General features: G+C 43.5%; 1 protein-coding gene across 6 annotated transcripts in view; it reads left to right on the top strand.

The window, feature by feature from the left end:
- Nucleotides 1-14,584, top strand: part of CDON (cell adhesion associated, oncogene regulated) — a 189,409-nt gene extending 174,825 nt beyond the window's left edge. For all 6 annotated transcript variants that reach the window (XM_090027842.1, XM_090027846.1, XM_090027840.1 and 3 more), the window contains 2 exons: nucleotides 8,822-9,075; nucleotides 10,839-14,584. In XM_090027842.1, coding sequence (XP_089883968.1) covers nucleotides 8,822-9,075; nucleotides 10,839-11,005 — 421 coding nt within the window. In that variant the 3' untranslated portion in view covers nucleotides 11,006-14,584. The remainder of the gene's footprint in view (nucleotides 1-8,821; nucleotides 9,076-10,838) is intronic.
- Nucleotides 14,585-18,346: the final 3,762 nt, after the last annotated feature.

Below are 18,346 nucleotides of genomic sequence, written 5' to 3'. Positions count from 1 at the left end.
ATCCGAGCGGTCGCAAAGCTTTCTCTCATGCGTGGATGACCTCTACCTTACTCAAGAAGTCTATGGGCTGACGAGAGGCAAAGCGCTGCTCGACCTGGTACTGGCTACGGGGGACGACCTAATCGGCGACCTAGTGATCGATGGGAAGCTGGGTGACAGCGACCACGAGCTGATCACCTTCGCCATCCACCGTAAAGCTGGCAAGTCAGTCAGCAACACAGAAGTCCTTGACTTCAGAAAAGTCGACTTTGACAAGCTCAGGAGGCTTGTCGGTCAGGCCCTCAGGGACCATGACCCCAGGGTGATGGGAGTTCAAGAAGAGTGGTCGCTCCTCAAGGAAGCGATCCTCAATGCACAAGCTAAATCTATTCCAACACGGAGGAAAGGCAGCAAGAAGGCACAGCAGCCCTCCTGGCTCTCCAGGGACCTAGCGGACCTCCTGTGGCTTAAAAGGAAAGCCTACAAAGGATAGAGGATGGGATTCGCCTCCAAGGAGGATTACTCCGTGCTGGTCCGGTCCTGCAGGGAGCAAACCAGGAAAGCCAAGGCTGCAACTGAACTCCAACTAGCTTCAGGCATCAAGGACAACAAAAAGTCCTTTTTCAGATATGTGGGGAGCCGGAGGAAAAGCAAGGGCAACGTTGGACCCCTGCTAAACCAGATGGGGCAACTGACAACTGACGCCCAGGAAAAAGCCAACCTATTAAATAGGTACTTTGCGTCAGTCTTTCATCAGTCCCACGGGATGCCCATGCCTGCTATGGGACAGGGAGATCTGGGTGATGGGGATCCCCTACCCTCCATAAATGCTGACCTCGTGAAGGAACACCTTGAGAAGCTGGATACCTTCAAGCCAGCCGGCCCTGACAATCTGCACCCCAGGGTACTCAAGGAGCTGGCGAGCATCATAGCCCAGCCCCTGGCACGGGTCTTTGAGAACTCCTGGCGCTCTGGTGTAGTGCCCGAAGACTGGAAGAAGGCCAATGTGGTGCTGATCTTCAAGAAAGGGAGGAGAGTGGATCGGGCTAACTACAGGCCCATTAGCCTGACTTCTATCCTGGGGAAGATCTTAGAAAAGTTTATTAAGGAGGCCATCCTTGAGGGACTGGCCCAGGCTAACATCCTAAGGGATAGCCAGCAAGGGTTTGTTGCGGGTAGGTCTTGTTTGACCAATCTCATTTCCTTCTATGACCAGGTGACCTATCACCTGGACAAGGGAGAAGAGATTGATGTCATATATCTTGACTTCAAAAAAGCTTTTGATCTGGTATCCCATGATCACCTCTTGGCCAAACTACCCAGTTGTGGCCTTGGCTCCACCACGATCCGCTGGCTGGAAAACTGGCTCCGTGGTCGGACCCAGAGGGTTGTAATTGATGGCAGTCAGTCATCGTGGTACCCTGTGACCAGTGGGGTCCCTCAAGGCTCTGTCCTGGGACCCATACTGTTCAACATCTTCTTTAATGATGTGGACATTGGAGTCAGGAGTGGACTGGCCAAGTTCACTGATGACACCAAACTTTGGGGCAAAGCATCCACACCAGAAGATAGGCGGGTGATCCAGGCTGACCTGGACAAGCTCAGCAAATGGGCAGACGAGAACCTGATGGTGTTTAACACCGAAAAATGCAAGGTTCTCCACCTTGGGAGGAAAAACCTGCAGCACCCTTATAGGCTCGGCAGTGCTACGTTGGTTAGCACTACAGAAGAAAGAGACTTGGGGGTCATCGTTGACCACAAGATGAACATGAGCCTGCAATGCGATGCTGCGGCTAATAAAGCAACCAAAACGCTGGCTTGCATCCATAGATGCTTCTTGAGCAAATCCCGGGACGTCATTCTCCCCTTGTACTCGGCCTTGGTGAGGCCGCAGCTGGAGTACTGCGTCCAGTTTTGGGCTCCACAATTCAAAAAGGATGTGGAGAAGCTTGAGAGAGTCCAGAGGAGAGCCACGCGCATGATCAGAGGTCAGGAAAACGGATCTTACGATGACAGGCTGAGAGCCATGGGACTCTTTAGCCTGAAAAAGCGCAGGCTCAGGGATGATCTGATGGCCACCTATAAGTTTATCAGGGGTGACCACCAGGATCTGGGGGAACGTTTGTTCACCAGAGTGCCCCAAGGGATGACAAGTTCGAACGGTCACAAACTCCTGCAAGACCGTTTCAGGCTGGATATAAGGAAGAATTTCTTTACTGTCCGAGCCCCCAAGGTCTGGAACAGTCTGCCATCGGAGGTGGTTCAAGCACCTACATTGAACACCTTCAAGAGTAAATTGGATGCTTATCTTGCTGGGATCCTATGACCCCAGCTGACTTCCTGCCCTTTGGGCAGGGGGCTGGACTCGATGATCTCCCGAGGTCCCTTCCAGCCCTAATGTCTATGAAATCTATGAAAGTCATTTAAAGCGGAATACGCCACTGAGTGTGCAAATAGCAACATCGTTAAAGCGGTGCAAAAGGGTATTTAAGCCACTTTAAAGGCCAATTTTGTGGCATGTACAAAGGCCTTAAGTCTAGATTGTAGTACCACACCAGAGTTTTGAACCAGCTCCAGTGTGAGCTGCCTTTGAGCCCCAACTCTGGGATCTAACCGTAACTATTTCAAGGCTCTGGTATGGTTCAAGGAGCTGGGAATGACACTAGCACCCAGCCCCAACATCACTCAACTTGAACCAGCTCCTGTGCAGTGCCGGAGCTGGGACTAATTTCTGTGCCATGCCAGTGCCACTCCTGACCCCTGCACCACAGTGGAGCCTCAAACTGGCCAGGCTCTGGTGCAGTGCAGGGGTGAGAGTCCAACGAACAGCTGTTTGTCAGGCAACACTCCCTCCCTCTCCCCTTCATATCAGACTAGAGTTTTGCTGGTTCAAGGTCCAATGCAGTAAGGAGGCTGGGAGCTGGACTGACAGCTTTGTTGGGCTCCCACCCCCCCACCACACTGGAGTCTCATGGTCATACTGCCCCGATGTTAATTCAACATGTTGGGTAATATGATCTGGAGATGCTTCTTGCTGGATGCTTCTTTATTACACCAAGATGGCACTTAACATGTGTTTTAATGCTTGAACACTCGGCTAATTGCTGCATGTAATGCATAACAAGTCCCTAATTCTGTGTTCTATTACAAATTTTCTGCCACCTATAAATCTGAATAGGTATGTTGAGTTCACATCACGTCTTTTTGTAAGACAGAATACAGTGCAGCAAGGCATTTAGACATTTTGCCAGCTTCTTGCTGCTTGATATTCATTCCAGCATGAGAGAGGAGGTTCTCTAATAATTGGTTTATAGGGATGCAGTAATGTTTCCTATAGTTTTTCACTCCAAGTAGAGCTTCAGGACTATGATTTAGTTTCAAAATGGGATCTTAAATAAATCTGAATTATTTGTCCCCTTTCACTAGGAAATGGCTAGTTGTAGTTAAGTGATGAATAACTAATATTTCTCCTGCCATTCCCATTCAGTTCATCTTTTTCATTGCTCAAAATAATCACTGCTTGTCTTAATGTAATGTACTTCAAGCTATTCATGTCTTGATACACATGTACCACCAAATCAGCGTTTGGAAGGGGGTTCCCTTGACTGAGATGACCATTGTTCCCCATTGTGAACTTAGACTGAAGCCATACATGCTTATCAGGGAAGATGGCTACCACTCTGGAAACAATCCATCTTCTTCTCTTTCAAACCTGATTAGTTATGATGACAAACATTAAAATGTTTTACAAATTCCTTTAGTGTAGAACAGAAATGGCCAACCTGCAGCACAAGTGTCATGGGCGCATCTGTATGGCATGCCAGGGATGGGACAGGTAGAAAAATGGTAGCTACAGCAGGAAGCAAAAAGCAAAGCAGCAAATCGGGTAGGAAGCACAGAGGTAGGAGCAGAAAGCAGAGCAGGCACTTTGGCAGAAGAAGATCAGAGTGGCACCTGGGTAGGATGTAGGGCTAATTTATAACACCTGTGCCAAAAAGCAGCATTGGGTGAATCTGCAGTCTGCCACATTAGACCTCAGTTCTGTTCATGTCTGCTGAAAATGGCTTTATACAACCTTTCTGTTGCCTTGTGCAAAACAGGCTGTTATTTGTGTACCAATTATTAATAATAGTGAGTAAAAACATAATCACATGGTTGTCTGGCTCCTGGATAAATGAACCACCTGCTAAGCTAAAATGAACAGATGAGACTTTTCTCCCGCCCCCACCCAGACAGCCTGATCTAGCTGTAGTGCAGTAAAGACCTTGCCAAGTGACAGTGAACTCCTGCTCCCTTCCACCAACTATACATAAATACTGAGTAAAAGCATAGGAAATTCCATCTTCCAAAAACTAGTTTGAAAGGGATTAAAGTTGGTTTAAGTACAACACCTACAGCGTTTACTGCTTAATCCACCTGGTGCATTGGCACTGGACTGTATCTGGTTTCATTGCATGGATCACTTCGTGCCACTGATCCCCGAATTCATGTGCTTCTATACACTTAGCTGGAATTTCTGCTGATTTTGATGATTTTAAATGCTACGGTTAAATTCAGGGCCAATATAAATGAACAGATGTTGAAGATTTAACATATTTAATGGCAGGCAGCTAACAGTATTTTCAGCAATTGCTTTCTCAAAGCAGGCGTTCATAATACAATGACAGAAACCTCTGATGGTCTATCTAAACTAATACTTACTCTCTTGCTAGAGCTTATGGAGTTGCCCCAGTGCTAGTGGTTGCTAAAATACAGGCACGTCTACACAAGACACTATGGTGCCGTAGCAAAGCAGTCCCTCATTATAGCACGTTGCTATGGTACCATAGTGGCCGAAAATAATCATGCACAGCCAGCACACTGCAGTATGGGCTGTTACTCTGCCATCTTTTAGTACTTCCAGAAGGAAGTACTACATGATGCCACAGTAGCAAAGGTGCCATACAACCAGGTGTAGATGTGGCCTCATTGCTACTGTGGACAAGGCCAGTGAGGTGAGACTGCAGTGTGCTACTAGTGCCAGTTTAATTTACTGTTCAACTGTTCTGCATTGGGCACCCAGATTTTTTTAAACATTTTGATATTTACATTTGTATGCACAGAGCACATTATAGCAAGATCTCTTTTTAGTAATTTCAACTCTAGCCTTCCCTTGCCTATTGGAGCAGGAGGGTGTTTTCATTTTTGTGATGACATTCATTAGCAGAATATGAATTCTGAATGAACCAGCAAAACAATAGTCATCCAGTCCTCAATCTAAAGTACACAGAAATAAGGCTCCAAAGGCTAGGGATTGATTTTGGCTTTCTGCACTGAGATTTGTGTGAAATGCATTTTTTACTGGAGATGTGTTGTTATGCTGTCATTTGCACGTGCTGTTTTAAACAGATACGTTCATTTTGATCTTAAACTCAGAATTTTATAATAAATGTTATTTAATAAACCCAGTTAATCTTATGCAGCTCCATTCAAGCCACTTCAGTTATACCAGGGATGATATTGGCCTGTCTTTAAAAGGAAACCAAATAAAGCAGGAAAAAAACAAGCATGTTAAATGAGTTCCACTAAGGATTTTTTTTATTAAAAAGTGATTATAGTCAAACAACCTCTGTTGAAAGCAGTGCAAGCTAATAAATGGATTTGTCTGAAGACCAGATTTTTTTATGTGGCTCTTTCAGTGGCTTTTGTCGTATTTTAGTACTTGGGAAATAATGATTTGGAGGCAGCTAATGTAAGCTGATGGACAAAACATTAGACGTTGCAGTTCTCTGGATCTGTGTTGTTGTCAGGGAAACCTTTGGGCAGGGATCTCCCTGAGGCTGCGTCACACCAGTTTTTGGGATATCCGTAGAAACAACTTGTGTTAGAAGCCCATTTTTTGACCAACCCGAAATTCAGTTGTACCTCTCCATACCAACTGCTCTATTCCTTGGCTTCTGTGTCCCAGAAGATGAATTTATATTAAATTAATCCTGAATGGTCTTGACTTTGGTCACTCCTATTGATACTAGTCTTGGTTTGGTATTGTGAGAGAGCTGAGTATAAGCTTTGCAAGGAAGAAAACCGTGCTTAAAAAACAGAATTACAGCTATTTTAGCCAAAGGCTTAAGCTCAAAGATTTTAAACAGAATGCTTATAAACATTAGGTTTAAACATCATGATTTTGCTAATCAGAATGTTCTTTTTAATGAGCCAGAAATGTTCCAAACTAGAGTAACTTTTGCTAAAAAGCAGTTGCCAAGTTTAATATCTTCACACAGACATTGAGAATTTAAATATATTTAATTCCTTTTAGGGCTTTAATACTTACATGATAAAAGATGAGTTACTGCGAGTTACAGCTTAGGGATACAGATAGGCTGTCCTTAGCACAGAACAGCATATGTAGTCATCTTCCATTTCCCATAGTAATCAATAAAGACCATATGTCACAGTGATAGACGTATTTAACTTCTCTGAACTGCATATTCTTCAGGAAGAGAGGGAGGCTCTGGAAAGAGCGAAGACATTGAAACAGCCTAAGTTCTTTTATCTGGTTACAGATACCTTTAAAATAGGCATTAAACTTCTGAACACAGTCAGCTCTCAGTAATAAAATTTCTTTGACATGTGTGGCAAATAATGCAGAAACCTATAGCCAGTTCTCACAAGCAGTATGTCTAAGCTGAAGCATGTATTTAAGAAAGACGAGTTAGACCTCTTGTATTTTCCACTGTTAAAAGAATTTGGGCTGTTCTGACATCAAGTGCCTTTGGAGTTCATTCCCCATATGTCACCACTGTATGCAATGAAATAGGAAATAAAGACGCAGCCGGACAAAAAAGTTGGTTCTTAGGTACATGAAGAACATTTTACTAGTTAAAATCTGCCCCCAAAAAGCCTTGAGTACTTTGGAGGTGGTAAAAGTGGGACTTTTGTGTTTACTTAAATATTATTTTGAGCAGAGTGCCATATATAGCAAGTTCTCCTACAAACAACTTAGATCTGTGCGTGGCAGGATATACTAAATCCATAGTTTGTTTATATTTTTATTTAAAACAGGTGGAAATAAATGGTTTGGGCTAGAGCCACTCAAAGAATGCTTTTTTTTTTTTCATCATCAAAAAAGTCACAGGGCACCTGAATGACCACATTTCAGTGCATCACAAACTAGTGGTTCTCCAATTTGTATTTTATACGTTTATTTGTAAAATGTTAACATCTCAGAAGTTCCTTGTTGAACCCAGATGTGATTGGGTAGTCCAGTATTGTGAAATTCAGGCTTCCAATTGTCTGTGTCCTAGGTCTGGGTTATTTTGATCACACAGATAATTTTATAAATATGCTCCTGTGTTTAGAAAGAAGTACTTAAAGACTCATCTGGACTGATGCCTTTCCATCAGTGAAAGGATAATTTATCACATGAAATGCACTGTAATATAAATCAATTAAATGCATCTCTAATCTTGATTTAGTTGTGTGCAGTTGCTGGTGCCAACCCAGAATGTCAGTGCCTAGAAGGCATAGTGACTAACACTGTCTGAAACAAGATGGGATGTTCCTGTCATTGTGCATGTAACAGGAAGGGTTTTATTTAGATTGGCAGTAAAAACAGTTCTGCATCCTATCAATTCAATCCTTATAGTACATCACTGTATGTTCTATGTGATATTTGGCACGTCTGTTTTTAATTTTCTCATGGGCATTCCCAAACACTGGTGGTCAAGGTTAATCATGTTTATACAGAGATGTTGTTGAGTTGTGATATTACAGTCCAGGCTGTCACTAATTGTTGAACACTACAGTAGAAAAATAGTTTATTTTGATCACCAGGATCAGTGTTTAAATGGAGCACAGAAAGACGATAACAGGCATTGAAGTTTTAGTGAAATTCTGTGTTAATTTATCTGGACTGGAACAGTGATTTTTCTCTGTTATCACTCTCTCCAGTCTACATTTCAAAACACTTGTTTCAGGACACTTTTTTTTTTTGGTGTTTCCCAATTTATTTGACAGTTCTGATTGTGAACCTTTGAGCTGTGTAACAATTATGACTTACCTATGCTGTCAGAGCAGACATGTCTTTCCTGGGTTTTAACATTAAATGTGGATGTTGCAGATTGAACTGATAATACTACAGAATCCACGAAGTCAGGGGCCTTTGCATTATAGGCATGTTTTTCTACTTGTTGTAAGCTAATGCTGTGCATGTCTATAAAGAGCTTTAGCTATAAGCGTCTTTTTGTTTAAAGGTTAAGTAGTTCAGCTGTAAGGATGGACTTCCCAGCTCAACTTCAGTTGCGTAACCCAAAACGAATGTCTTATTTCATGAAACAAGTTGAAAAATGACTGTAAGATTTTGTTTAAAATGGCTTAAAATAAAATGTTGGAAGCAATTATCTTATTCATATTAATTGTCTGAGCAATGAGTGTTTTGCCATGAGTTACCACAATTTGCTCTTTGGACTGTAACTGGAGATCTTTTTCATGTGGTTCAAAAACTGTTTTGCCCAGCTGGCTGCATGAAGAAATATATTTGCAAGTCACATAGTTCACAGAGGAAGGGAGGAATCAAGGAATAAATGATTCACTGACTGTTTTTCAGCCATCTCTAGAGCTGGGCAGAAAATGGAAGCATTTCATTGTGATTATCACTTTCCAAAAAGTCCAAATTCTCGCAACAAGTATTTGCAATGTGTTCAACCAACTTGATTGTTCTTGTTGTACTAAGTAGTAATTGGGATTTATTTGGTAAAGTATTTTAAAAGTTTAATTTGTCAAATTACTTTACATGCATTGAACAGAAAAAACTCGTGGTGCAGGGCTACAAGTGATTCTTTTTTTGTTTGTTTTCAATTCACAGATGTTTCACCAAAACCAATGGTACTTTTAGCAGCAATACCCTTCCTGTAGTGCCGGTTGTGGCACCTTATCAGCAGGACAGTTTAGAGATGAAACCATTGAATCATGTGATGGTAGCCATGTGCTTAGCCTCCACAGTTCCAGAATGCAGTGCCCAGATTGAAGAGGACAGGAAAGAAAAAGTGGAGCAACCATCTCCCCAGCATTCTTGCTGTCAAGAAAGTATGAATCAGATCAATGCAGATTGCACAGAAGGTATGCTGCTCCGGGGAGAAAAAATTCTTGGTTTCCAAGCAACATGGCTTCTGCAAGCAACACGCAGAAACTAGTAAATAGGACCAGAAATGAAGGCCCAGACCCTGAGAAGTACTAAGCAGCTGGTACATCTAGCTTCAAAAAGTGGCAATGAAGATATTCCAAAGTTGGGAGTGTTTTTTAAATAGAATCTATCCAAGATATTTACCTCAGATTTATTTTGAATGCTTCTAATTCTTTTAACAACTTTCATCTTATCTATGATCTGATAAGTGAAGTAGAATTCAGTCACAACAGATGAGATGCCTCTAGAGGCAGGGGTGGGCAGAATACAGCTTGTGGGCTGGATGTGGCTCATCAGGTGACTGGATCTGGCCCACAGCTGTCCCCACATGGAGCCAAGCCCCACTAGGGCTGCCTGCACAAGACTCCTACCAGCGCCCACAGCCCAGCCCTGCTCAGTGCGCACAGCGTGGCTGCTCTGCTCCTTTGTAGCACATTGCACCGCTTCAGGTGAGCAGCTTCAGCTGGGTAGCTTCTGCCCCAGCGCACAGGTCTCTGGCTCCAGCTCCCTGGAAGGCAGTTGGGAGCTGAAGCCAGAGCCCCATGTGCTGCAGCAGGAACCTGTGTGCTGGGGTGGGAGGCACCTGGCTGAAGCTGCTCACCTGCCTGGAGCAGCATGGCATGGCGGGTGCAAGATCAGGAGCAGGAGCTGCCACTGGTGGCAGGGGGAGTGTGGGAGTGTAGCATGGGCTGCCCAGTGTGGACAAGCAGGACTCTGCCTCAGGTGGAGTACCACAGGGGCAGTGCGAACCACATCACCTGGGCTAGCCTAGTGCATGTGCTCCCTCCCCTCACCTACAGCAGACCTCTGGGACCTAGCACCCAGGGCCCCCCCCCACACACACACACACCCACCAGAGCTGTGACCACCCCACAGCCTAGCCCTGTGACCCCAGCCTCGCCCACCCCTTCTGCTCCTGAACACTGCTCCCTGCCTGCCCACAGCCCCATAGGGAGTTTTGGTGAGTTGCTGCTGTGGGGGAATGCTGACCCAGCCTGCGAGGGCTCATCGAAACTTCCCATGTGGCCCTCGGGCCCAAATAATTGTTCATCTCTGCTCTAGGGGAATCCCAGGCACTGCAGGACATGGAATCAAAGCAGTCACTGGCACAAGCTGAATGACAAGCATAACGTTATTTCTATCCCTTGCTTGTCCCAGAAAGCGGGCACTTTGAGCTTCCCATTAGAGCAGACGGCTTGGATCAACACGGTGCTTTGCAGGGATTGGGGAAAATGGAGCACGGGCCCAGTTGGTCCCTTTCCACATCAAACACTGCCTTTTTGCCTGTTTGAACTTTCCATAGCGTAGATCTAAATGTGTTCTGTATTATTCAGCGTGCAGGCATCGGTACAGTTTGTTTGGTTTCAGGGAAGTGCTGTGCAGTCAAACTAGAATTCTCTCTAGTGGATAAACTGCCCCTTTGCCTGCACTATGTTCAGAGTCTTCCAAGAGAGAAGTCACTGCACACATAGTGATCAGTAAAATAGGAGAGACCTGGATATTCTGATCTATACTGTCTGTTACCCCAGAGAATTTGTAATGCTTTTCCTAGGCATTGCACCCTGCAGAGTTCAAGCTACCCTTTGTAGGTACTGGGGAGCTGAAAGTTTTATCCAGTGCGTTCATCTGAACACTAGTGTTTGGGGGTGCTGTGTGCTGACAATGCAAGGCAGTAATACGAACTGCTCTTGATTTGCAGGTAACAACTGTGCACATTCAGAAACATCAAATCACATTTTGAGCTGGAGTCCCCTTATTCTGCAGCCTGTTTCAAAGGACTGTAATGAAAAATCAAGTTGGAATTCATCTGGTGTCACTTTAAACAGCTCTGGGGACTTTCGACAGCTCCAAATACAGGAAGCCTGAGGATGTGACCATTTTCCCCACTTGAAGCCAGTAACTGCACAGCAGAATCACTGAAAGGGACTGATGGAGGGATGTTAATTATAACAGAGAGTTGCTATTTATTTTTTGTAGTAGTGTCATATGAATGTATCTTGTGTAAAATTTTTCCTGTCTTTCATATTATTTATGCCCTGAGAAATTTCTCTGGCTTTTTCACGTTCTGTGGACTAGCCTGGTTACATGTAAAATTTTGAATAATATAAAACAATGATTGAAAATAAGTAGTGTGTTTTCCATGGATATTACCAGCGCAAGAAGCACTTCTGCAGAGGAACCTGAGTGTTTAGTATGCAGATTTCTTTGAGCGAGTCAGAGCTGAGTGGTTCTGAGGTTCATGGCAGATTATAGCCACCCCGTAGAGAATTGCTGCATCACTGGCATTTGTTGCAGTATTTTTATAGCTGTTTTTCCCTGAATATATGTTCTAGCTTGTTTCAGATTATCTAGAGGCAGCTTGAATTTGGTAAACAAACCTCTGCAAAATAATGAACTTCAGGTGCTCCATTTTTCAGCCAGTTCAGCTGTTCAGATAGTAATTAACCCAATGGGGAATCTGAGCTCAGAAGTCAGTTGGCGGTTCTTTGGGATTTTAGTTATTTGCCAGTATTCAGAAAAAAGTCTACTGGTCAACATTCTCATGCTTCCTAGCAATAGTCATTTTTCTGGACTTCCACATTGAAAGTTGCTATTTTTCCTGTTTTTAAAAGGATTTCAATTACCTTGTCAAAAAAGAAATTCTGAGTGATTTGTTGGATCCACCCCTTTCCCATAAATAAGGAGTAATCAAGATAAATAGTCCATAGTCTGAGAATTAGTCATCCAATCTCTACTGTAAGTACTTCTCTGAAAATATTGTTTTTTAAAAGACGGGGACTAAACTGCTAATAATTATTCACAGCCACCATCTCTGACTAGCTGGTTGTTTTGCATTCTGTGCGTGTAAATTTCTCTGCACATAAATTAGACTGAATTTTCTAAATTCAGATCTTAAACCTGCTTATCTATACGCAGACCTTCCTTAAGAGCAGCTTTACATGCTGAGAGTAAACACAGGCAGGACAAAGCAAACTTTACTCCATGAGGTTCAGCTGCTTTAGTCTTTACAGCTCATTAGTAAATAATTGCTGTTAATTCCATTGGTTTAATTTCTAGCGGCCCTAAACTGGAATCTTTGTTGGTCTGTACTTCATTAATCTACGCACTAGCTAATAGTGCTGGCAATCCCATGTCTCCTAAAAGACTGACTGTTAAGAAGAGGTGAGACTGGGATGATGCTTTCTTCCTAAACTCTTAACAGTGCCCAACTAACAATTACAGAACTAAAGTGAGAAGATATATTCTGATGCTTTATCCCTGTTTTTTGTTCACTTACAAATAATTTCAGTGCTTTCTAGGGGGTTTCCTAGGGATTAGGGGGCCTAAATGTATTTTATTTAACTCCTTGAGTGAGAAAAAGAGAAAAAGTATCACTTGTGCAGTGATCCCCTTTCTGGCTGTCTAAGTAAAGCTGGAATGTTTTTTGTCTTAGCAAATTGCACCCAGTCGCAGGTGGTGTCAGAAATGCCACAACTGATGGCATGGCTGTGTATGTAGCTTTAAGAAGCTTGCCCATATTCCAGAAATAACAGATGGAGCATGATGTATGTGTTGCAGTGTTAACTGCATTTTTTTAAATTTAATCAGAATAAATAAAATAACCTTGTGCTTGTAAAGCATCCTGTCTAGAAATCAGAGCAAAGAACCCAAGAAATGAGGCACATAAATTACAATTACAGCTGCCCTGAAGCAATACATGTGCAGGCTCCTTGTAATGGAACAAGTATTTTCCTAGTTAAAGCCAGAACCGCCCCTTTTGAGGGTGGTGTGGAAGCAAAACTGCCTTATTTAAAATTGCAAACTCCTTATGGAATAAGTGAGAAGAAGGTTCTTACAGGTGCAGTATATCATAGTAAAATTTGTGTCAGAAACAGGCTGCCTACTTCTCAAACTATTGCAACAAATGTCAAATACAGTGTGTGTATATACAGTGTGTGAAAATATTATATATAATATATGTATATTATATTTTTAAATACATTAATGAGAATTTACTGTGTTTGATTTGGGTTACTATGCAAGAGTTTTATTTCAGTAGTAAAGTAGTTGATGCAGTTTTTCATTCAATGACTATAGAGTGATGGAGGGTGCCCTACTAGATGCTGTAATGGGAGTTCTGTACTCCTGATGTCCATGCATGTGTGATGGATTTGGTCTTCATGTTTGTTAGGCCCACAAGTATCAGAGGGAGGCAGGTTCCTGTGATCTAGTGTGATTGTTGAGTGCAATGTCCAACCATGTTTGTTTTGAAAATGTGCCTCTGTATGACATTGATTTAGGAAACTTTGGTATTAGAGTTCAGTAGCTGGGAGCCAGTTTGAATCGGGAATCCATAGGTAAGTTAGTAAGAGCCCTTAAGTCATAAACTGCTTTGAAAGAGTCAACTTTGGGGGTATGGGTGGGGAGGGGAGTTTCTACTCAAGGAAGAGACTGTTGTAATCTGCCTAGTTAGCAGAATCTCATCGTGGACTGCTTTATTTATACTGAGTGACACTGTTTTAAGTGTTTTTCTTGTTATTGTATTTTATTTATAAAAATATATGTTTTCCTTTATTTTTAGGGGACACATTCTCCCAATTATAAGTGCGTAATTATGAATCTCTCTAGAAATCCCACAATGAGTGCTGCAATCCCTAGATCCTGTAATCACTCAGCTCCCGCCATTAAACTTTAACTAAGGTCACCTACCCAAGAGATACTGAATGGCCTTGCTCCCATAACAGCCTCATTGCCTTTCAAGCTGGATCTTTTAGCATCTCTCTTAGAGGAACTTGGTTTGGGTATATTATATTATTTTTCTTTGAAAAGTAGTTAGCCCAGAGATTTTGTGCATCAGCTTCTCTAGATCCTGCTATCCCTAGAGTTCTGGGCTTGCTGGCAAGAGTTTTGGCACCTTGGGAATGAGGTGCATTGCCACAGCAGAGAGGAGGAAACTGGTGTAACTGCCTTTATCATATTTGACTCGAGCCAGTGCATAGCTCTTTGAATTCATAGGGACTGAATTTTACCCATACCTGGAAAGGCCTCACTTAAGTCAGATATGTGCATACTCCCCTTTTTTCATTCTCTTCTTAAACAGTAAGGCACTTCAAAGCCTCTGGTAGTTACTTGCCAAATCTTCACCTTACAGGGAAAAAAAGGTTAAAATTAAGACTTGTTCAATACCTTTCCTAATTGTCTTCCTGATACAGATACCTCCGTAAATGCCATTCAGCTCCAGTACTGCCCAAGGAAGATGTTCCTTTTGCTATTTCACCTGTGTTGTTTTTGAAAGCAATGACTTAAATGCATGTGTCTTGTATCGCATAGAAAAAATATGCTATATTTTCCTAAAAGAAAGTTGTAATATTCCTTTTGAAATTGTACATATTTTTAAATGATGTAGTTTTTGCAGGTTTTTTGGTGGTTTGATTAATATTAAAGAGAATGCTGCTGCTTTATGTAGAGTGACTAATGTGGTGATTGCCGGATTGTCTGATCTTGAATCTGTAACGGGAAAGAGTTCTCTTTAACCAACAGCTGTGGACTTTTTTTTTGCCCACTCACTTAGATCTTTCTGAAGCTTCTCTCCAGCTTGGGACTTGACTACCGGAGGAATTTAATATCATATGCAAACTTGGAGATTTCACTGTGCCCCCCTATTTCTAGGTCAGTGATGAAAATGTTGAACAAAATAGGATCCAGCACAGATTCCTATGGGACCCCACTTTTGACCTCCCTCCCCCCTGAAAATGACAATTTAGCCCTACCCTTTGCTTCCTATCTTTTAACCAGCTCTCAGTGCATAAAAGAACCTTCTCTCCCATCCTATGGCAATATATTTTTTAAAAGCCTATTTTGAGGGACCTTGCTGAATGCCTTTTGAAATTCCAAATATTTTGTCAACTGGATCCCCCTTGTCCAATCTCTTCAGTCTGGAAAGGAGAAGGCTGAAGCGGGGGAGGGGGAGAGATGCTAAGAGGTTTATAAAATCATGAAGGGTATAAACCAAGTGAACAGGGATCTGTTGTTCGCCAAGTCGTGGAATACTAGGGGCACCTGCTGAAATTAGTAGGTGACAGGTTTACAACTGATGATATGAAGTGCTTTTTTATGCAACATGTAGTTAACTTGTGGAATTCATTGCCACGGGAGGTGGTGGAGGCATATACCATAGCAAAGTTCAGAAAGGGACTGGATAAATTGATGGATGACAGATCTGTTAGATGGTTACTGAATAGGATGGTTGGAGATGTTTCCTCTAACAGGGAGGTTATTAAATAAGGGATAGCTCATTCTAGATAAATGGTTTGATGCTCTCCCTGTATAGTATCCACTTCTGCCAAATGAAGTTCAGTAAAGACAAATGCAAAGTGCTACACCTTTTGCAGGAATAATCAAAAACATAGATATAAAATGTGTGACACCTGGCTGGATGGCAACACGGTGGAAAAGGACTTAGGCTCAGTAGGTCACGGACTCGATATAAGTCAGCAGTGTGGTGCAGCTGCACAAAAGGCAAATATGGTTTTGAGATGCATCAATAGAACCATTAGGTGCAAGATGCAAGTGGTAGCGCCTCTCTCCTCAGCATTGGTTAGATTCATAGATGCTAGGGTCAGAAGGGGCCTCAACAGATCATCGAGTACGACCCCCTGCCTAGGCAGGAAGGAGTGCTGGGGTCACATGACCCCAGCCAGATGCCTATCTAGCCTTCTCTTAAAGACCCCCAAGGTAGGGGAGAGCACCACCTCCCTTGGAAGCCCACTGCAGATTCTGGCAACCCTTACTGTGAAGTTTTTCCTGATATCCAGCCTAAATCTGCTGTCTGTCAGTTTGTAACCATTGTTCTTTATTACCACAAGAGGCACCCTGCTGAACAGAGCCTCTCCAATCCCTTGCTGCATCCACCTAATGAATTTGTAGGCGGCCGCAAGATCACCTTTCAGCCTTCTCTTGCAGAAGCTGAAAGAGGTCCAGGTCCCTCAGTCTCTCCTCACAGAGCTTGTCCTGTAAGCCCCTAACCATACGAGTGGCTCTGCTCTGGACCCTCTCGAGTCTATCAATATCCTTCTTGAAGTACGGAGCCCAAACTCGGATGCAATACTCCAACTGCAGTCTGATCAGTGCCGCACAGAGGGGAAGTATCACCTCCTTGGTCCTATTTGTCATGCATGTCCTGATGCACGATAGTGTGCTCGCTTTGCTGATGATTTCATCACACTGACGACTCATGTTCATCTTGGAGTCCACTATGACTCCAAGATCCCTTTCTGCTTCTGTGCTGCTGAGGGTCACTTCCCAGCCAGTAGGTAGGCTGGATATTTTTGCTCCTGGTCTTCCCCGGAGGCGCCCTAGTGAACAGTTGTTCACTGAGCTCCTGATGCACTCCTCTGACATAGCAGTAAGCTGCTATCAAGTCCTTTCTCAGCCTTTTCTTCTTCAGGCTAAGGAAGCCCAGGTCCCTCAGACTTTCTTTGTATTGCTTGTCTTGCAAGTCTCTGATCATACAGGTGGCTCTTCTCTGGACCCTCTCAAGTTTTTTCACATCCTTATTGAAGTGCAGCACCCAGAACTGCATGCAGTGCTCCAACTGCAGTCTCACCGGACCTGAGTTCAGCGGGAGAATCACTTCCTTAGTTTTACACAAGATGCATCCGTTGATGCATGCCAGCATGTTATTTGCCCTGCTGACCACTGCCTCCCGCTGACCGCTCATACTCATATGATGGTCAGTCATCACACCTAGGTCCTTTTCAGCCATGGTGCAAGTCAAGCTGTCACAACCAAGCCTGGATGCATGTTGAGGGTTGCATGTCCCCAAATGGAGCATCTTACACTTGGAAGTGTTAAACTTCATCTAGTTCCTGTCTGCCCAACTCTCGAGCCTGTTCAGGTCCGCCTGTATCTGCAACCTATCTTCTGATATGGCCACACTGCCCCATAACTTAGTGTCATCCACGAGCTGGGCCAGTGAGCTTTCACCCCTCCACCCCCCATCCAAATAACTGATAAAGATGTTGAAAAGCACCGGTCCAAGCATGGACCCACTTCGTGCCAGGACAACACATCTGTTCATGAGAAGTCTCTGGGTCCTACCCTGTAGCAAGTTTCCCACCCACTGAACTGTTGAGCAGGTAAGCCCACAATCTTCCAGTTTTCCCACAAGGATATTGTGGGATACTAGATCAAAAGCCTTTTGGAAGTCTAGGTATACAACATCTACCTCATCTACCATGTCCAGGTGGCAAGAGACCTGGTTGTGGAAGATGAGTTTAGTAAGGCAAGACCTACCCACGACAAAGCCGTGCTGGCTGTTGTTCAGAATCTTACCTTCTGCAAGCGTATTGCACATAGGTTCTTTAATGAGCTTTCCCAGGATTTTCTCTGGGATAGCGGCTAGGCTGATTGGCCTATAGTTGCCTGGGTCCACCCTCTTCCCTTTCTTGAAGATGGGCACAACGTTGGCCCTCTTCCAGTCCTCAGGGATTTCCCCTGTGCCCCACAAATGCTGAAAGAGATTTTCCAGGGGTTCTGCAATGACCTCAACCAGCTCCTTCAGCACTCTCAGATGGAGTCCATCCAGTCCTGCTGACTTATAAATGTCTAGCTTTTCTAGTTGGTGTTACACACGCTCAGCATCTACAGTGGGGAGGCTGTCAGTCCTGGCATGTCCCCTATAAGCCTTATCTCACTTGACTTTCCCCTTGGTCTAGTGAAATACCAAAGCAAAGTTGGCATAAAGGTGTTAAACAGGGGTCCCACACTCCCATTTGTTTTCCTTCTATTGTCTAAATACCTACCTACCTAAGACTTCTTATTGTCCTTGACTCCTGTAGCTAACCTAAACTCCATCCTCATCTTGGCTTTCCTGATCATTTCCCTACAAGTGCTGGCTACTATTGTATAGTCCTCCTTGAAGACCAACCCTAGCTTCCACTGGGTGTACACCTCTTTTTTTCTTTTTTAAGAAGACTGCAATGTCCCTATTAAGCCAGGAGGTCTTGCCAGCCCTTCTGCTGCCTTTCCTCTTTGCAGGAATGGTTTTCTTTTGTGCTTTGAGGATCGTATCCTTGAGCAACAACCACTCTTTGTGTATCCCATTTGCCTTCCCTTCCTGGTCCCACATCGTCTCCCCTACTAATGCTCTGAGCCTGTCAAAGTCAGCATTTTTGAAGTCCAGCACTTCAATCCTGCTGATTGATTTGTCGACCTTGTGGCTTGACA

This window comes from Crocodylus siamensis, chromosome 14 (genome assembly GCF_052110815.1).
Source record: "Crocodylus siamensis isolate JL-2025a chromosome 14, ASM5211081v1, whole genome shotgun sequence".
Classification (NCBI taxonomy): domain Eukaryota; kingdom Metazoa; phylum Chordata; order Crocodylia; family Crocodylidae; genus Crocodylus; species Crocodylus siamensis.
The sequence above is the reverse complement of the archived record's forward strand: the minus strand, read 5'-3'. Positions and strand labels throughout refer to the sequence as shown.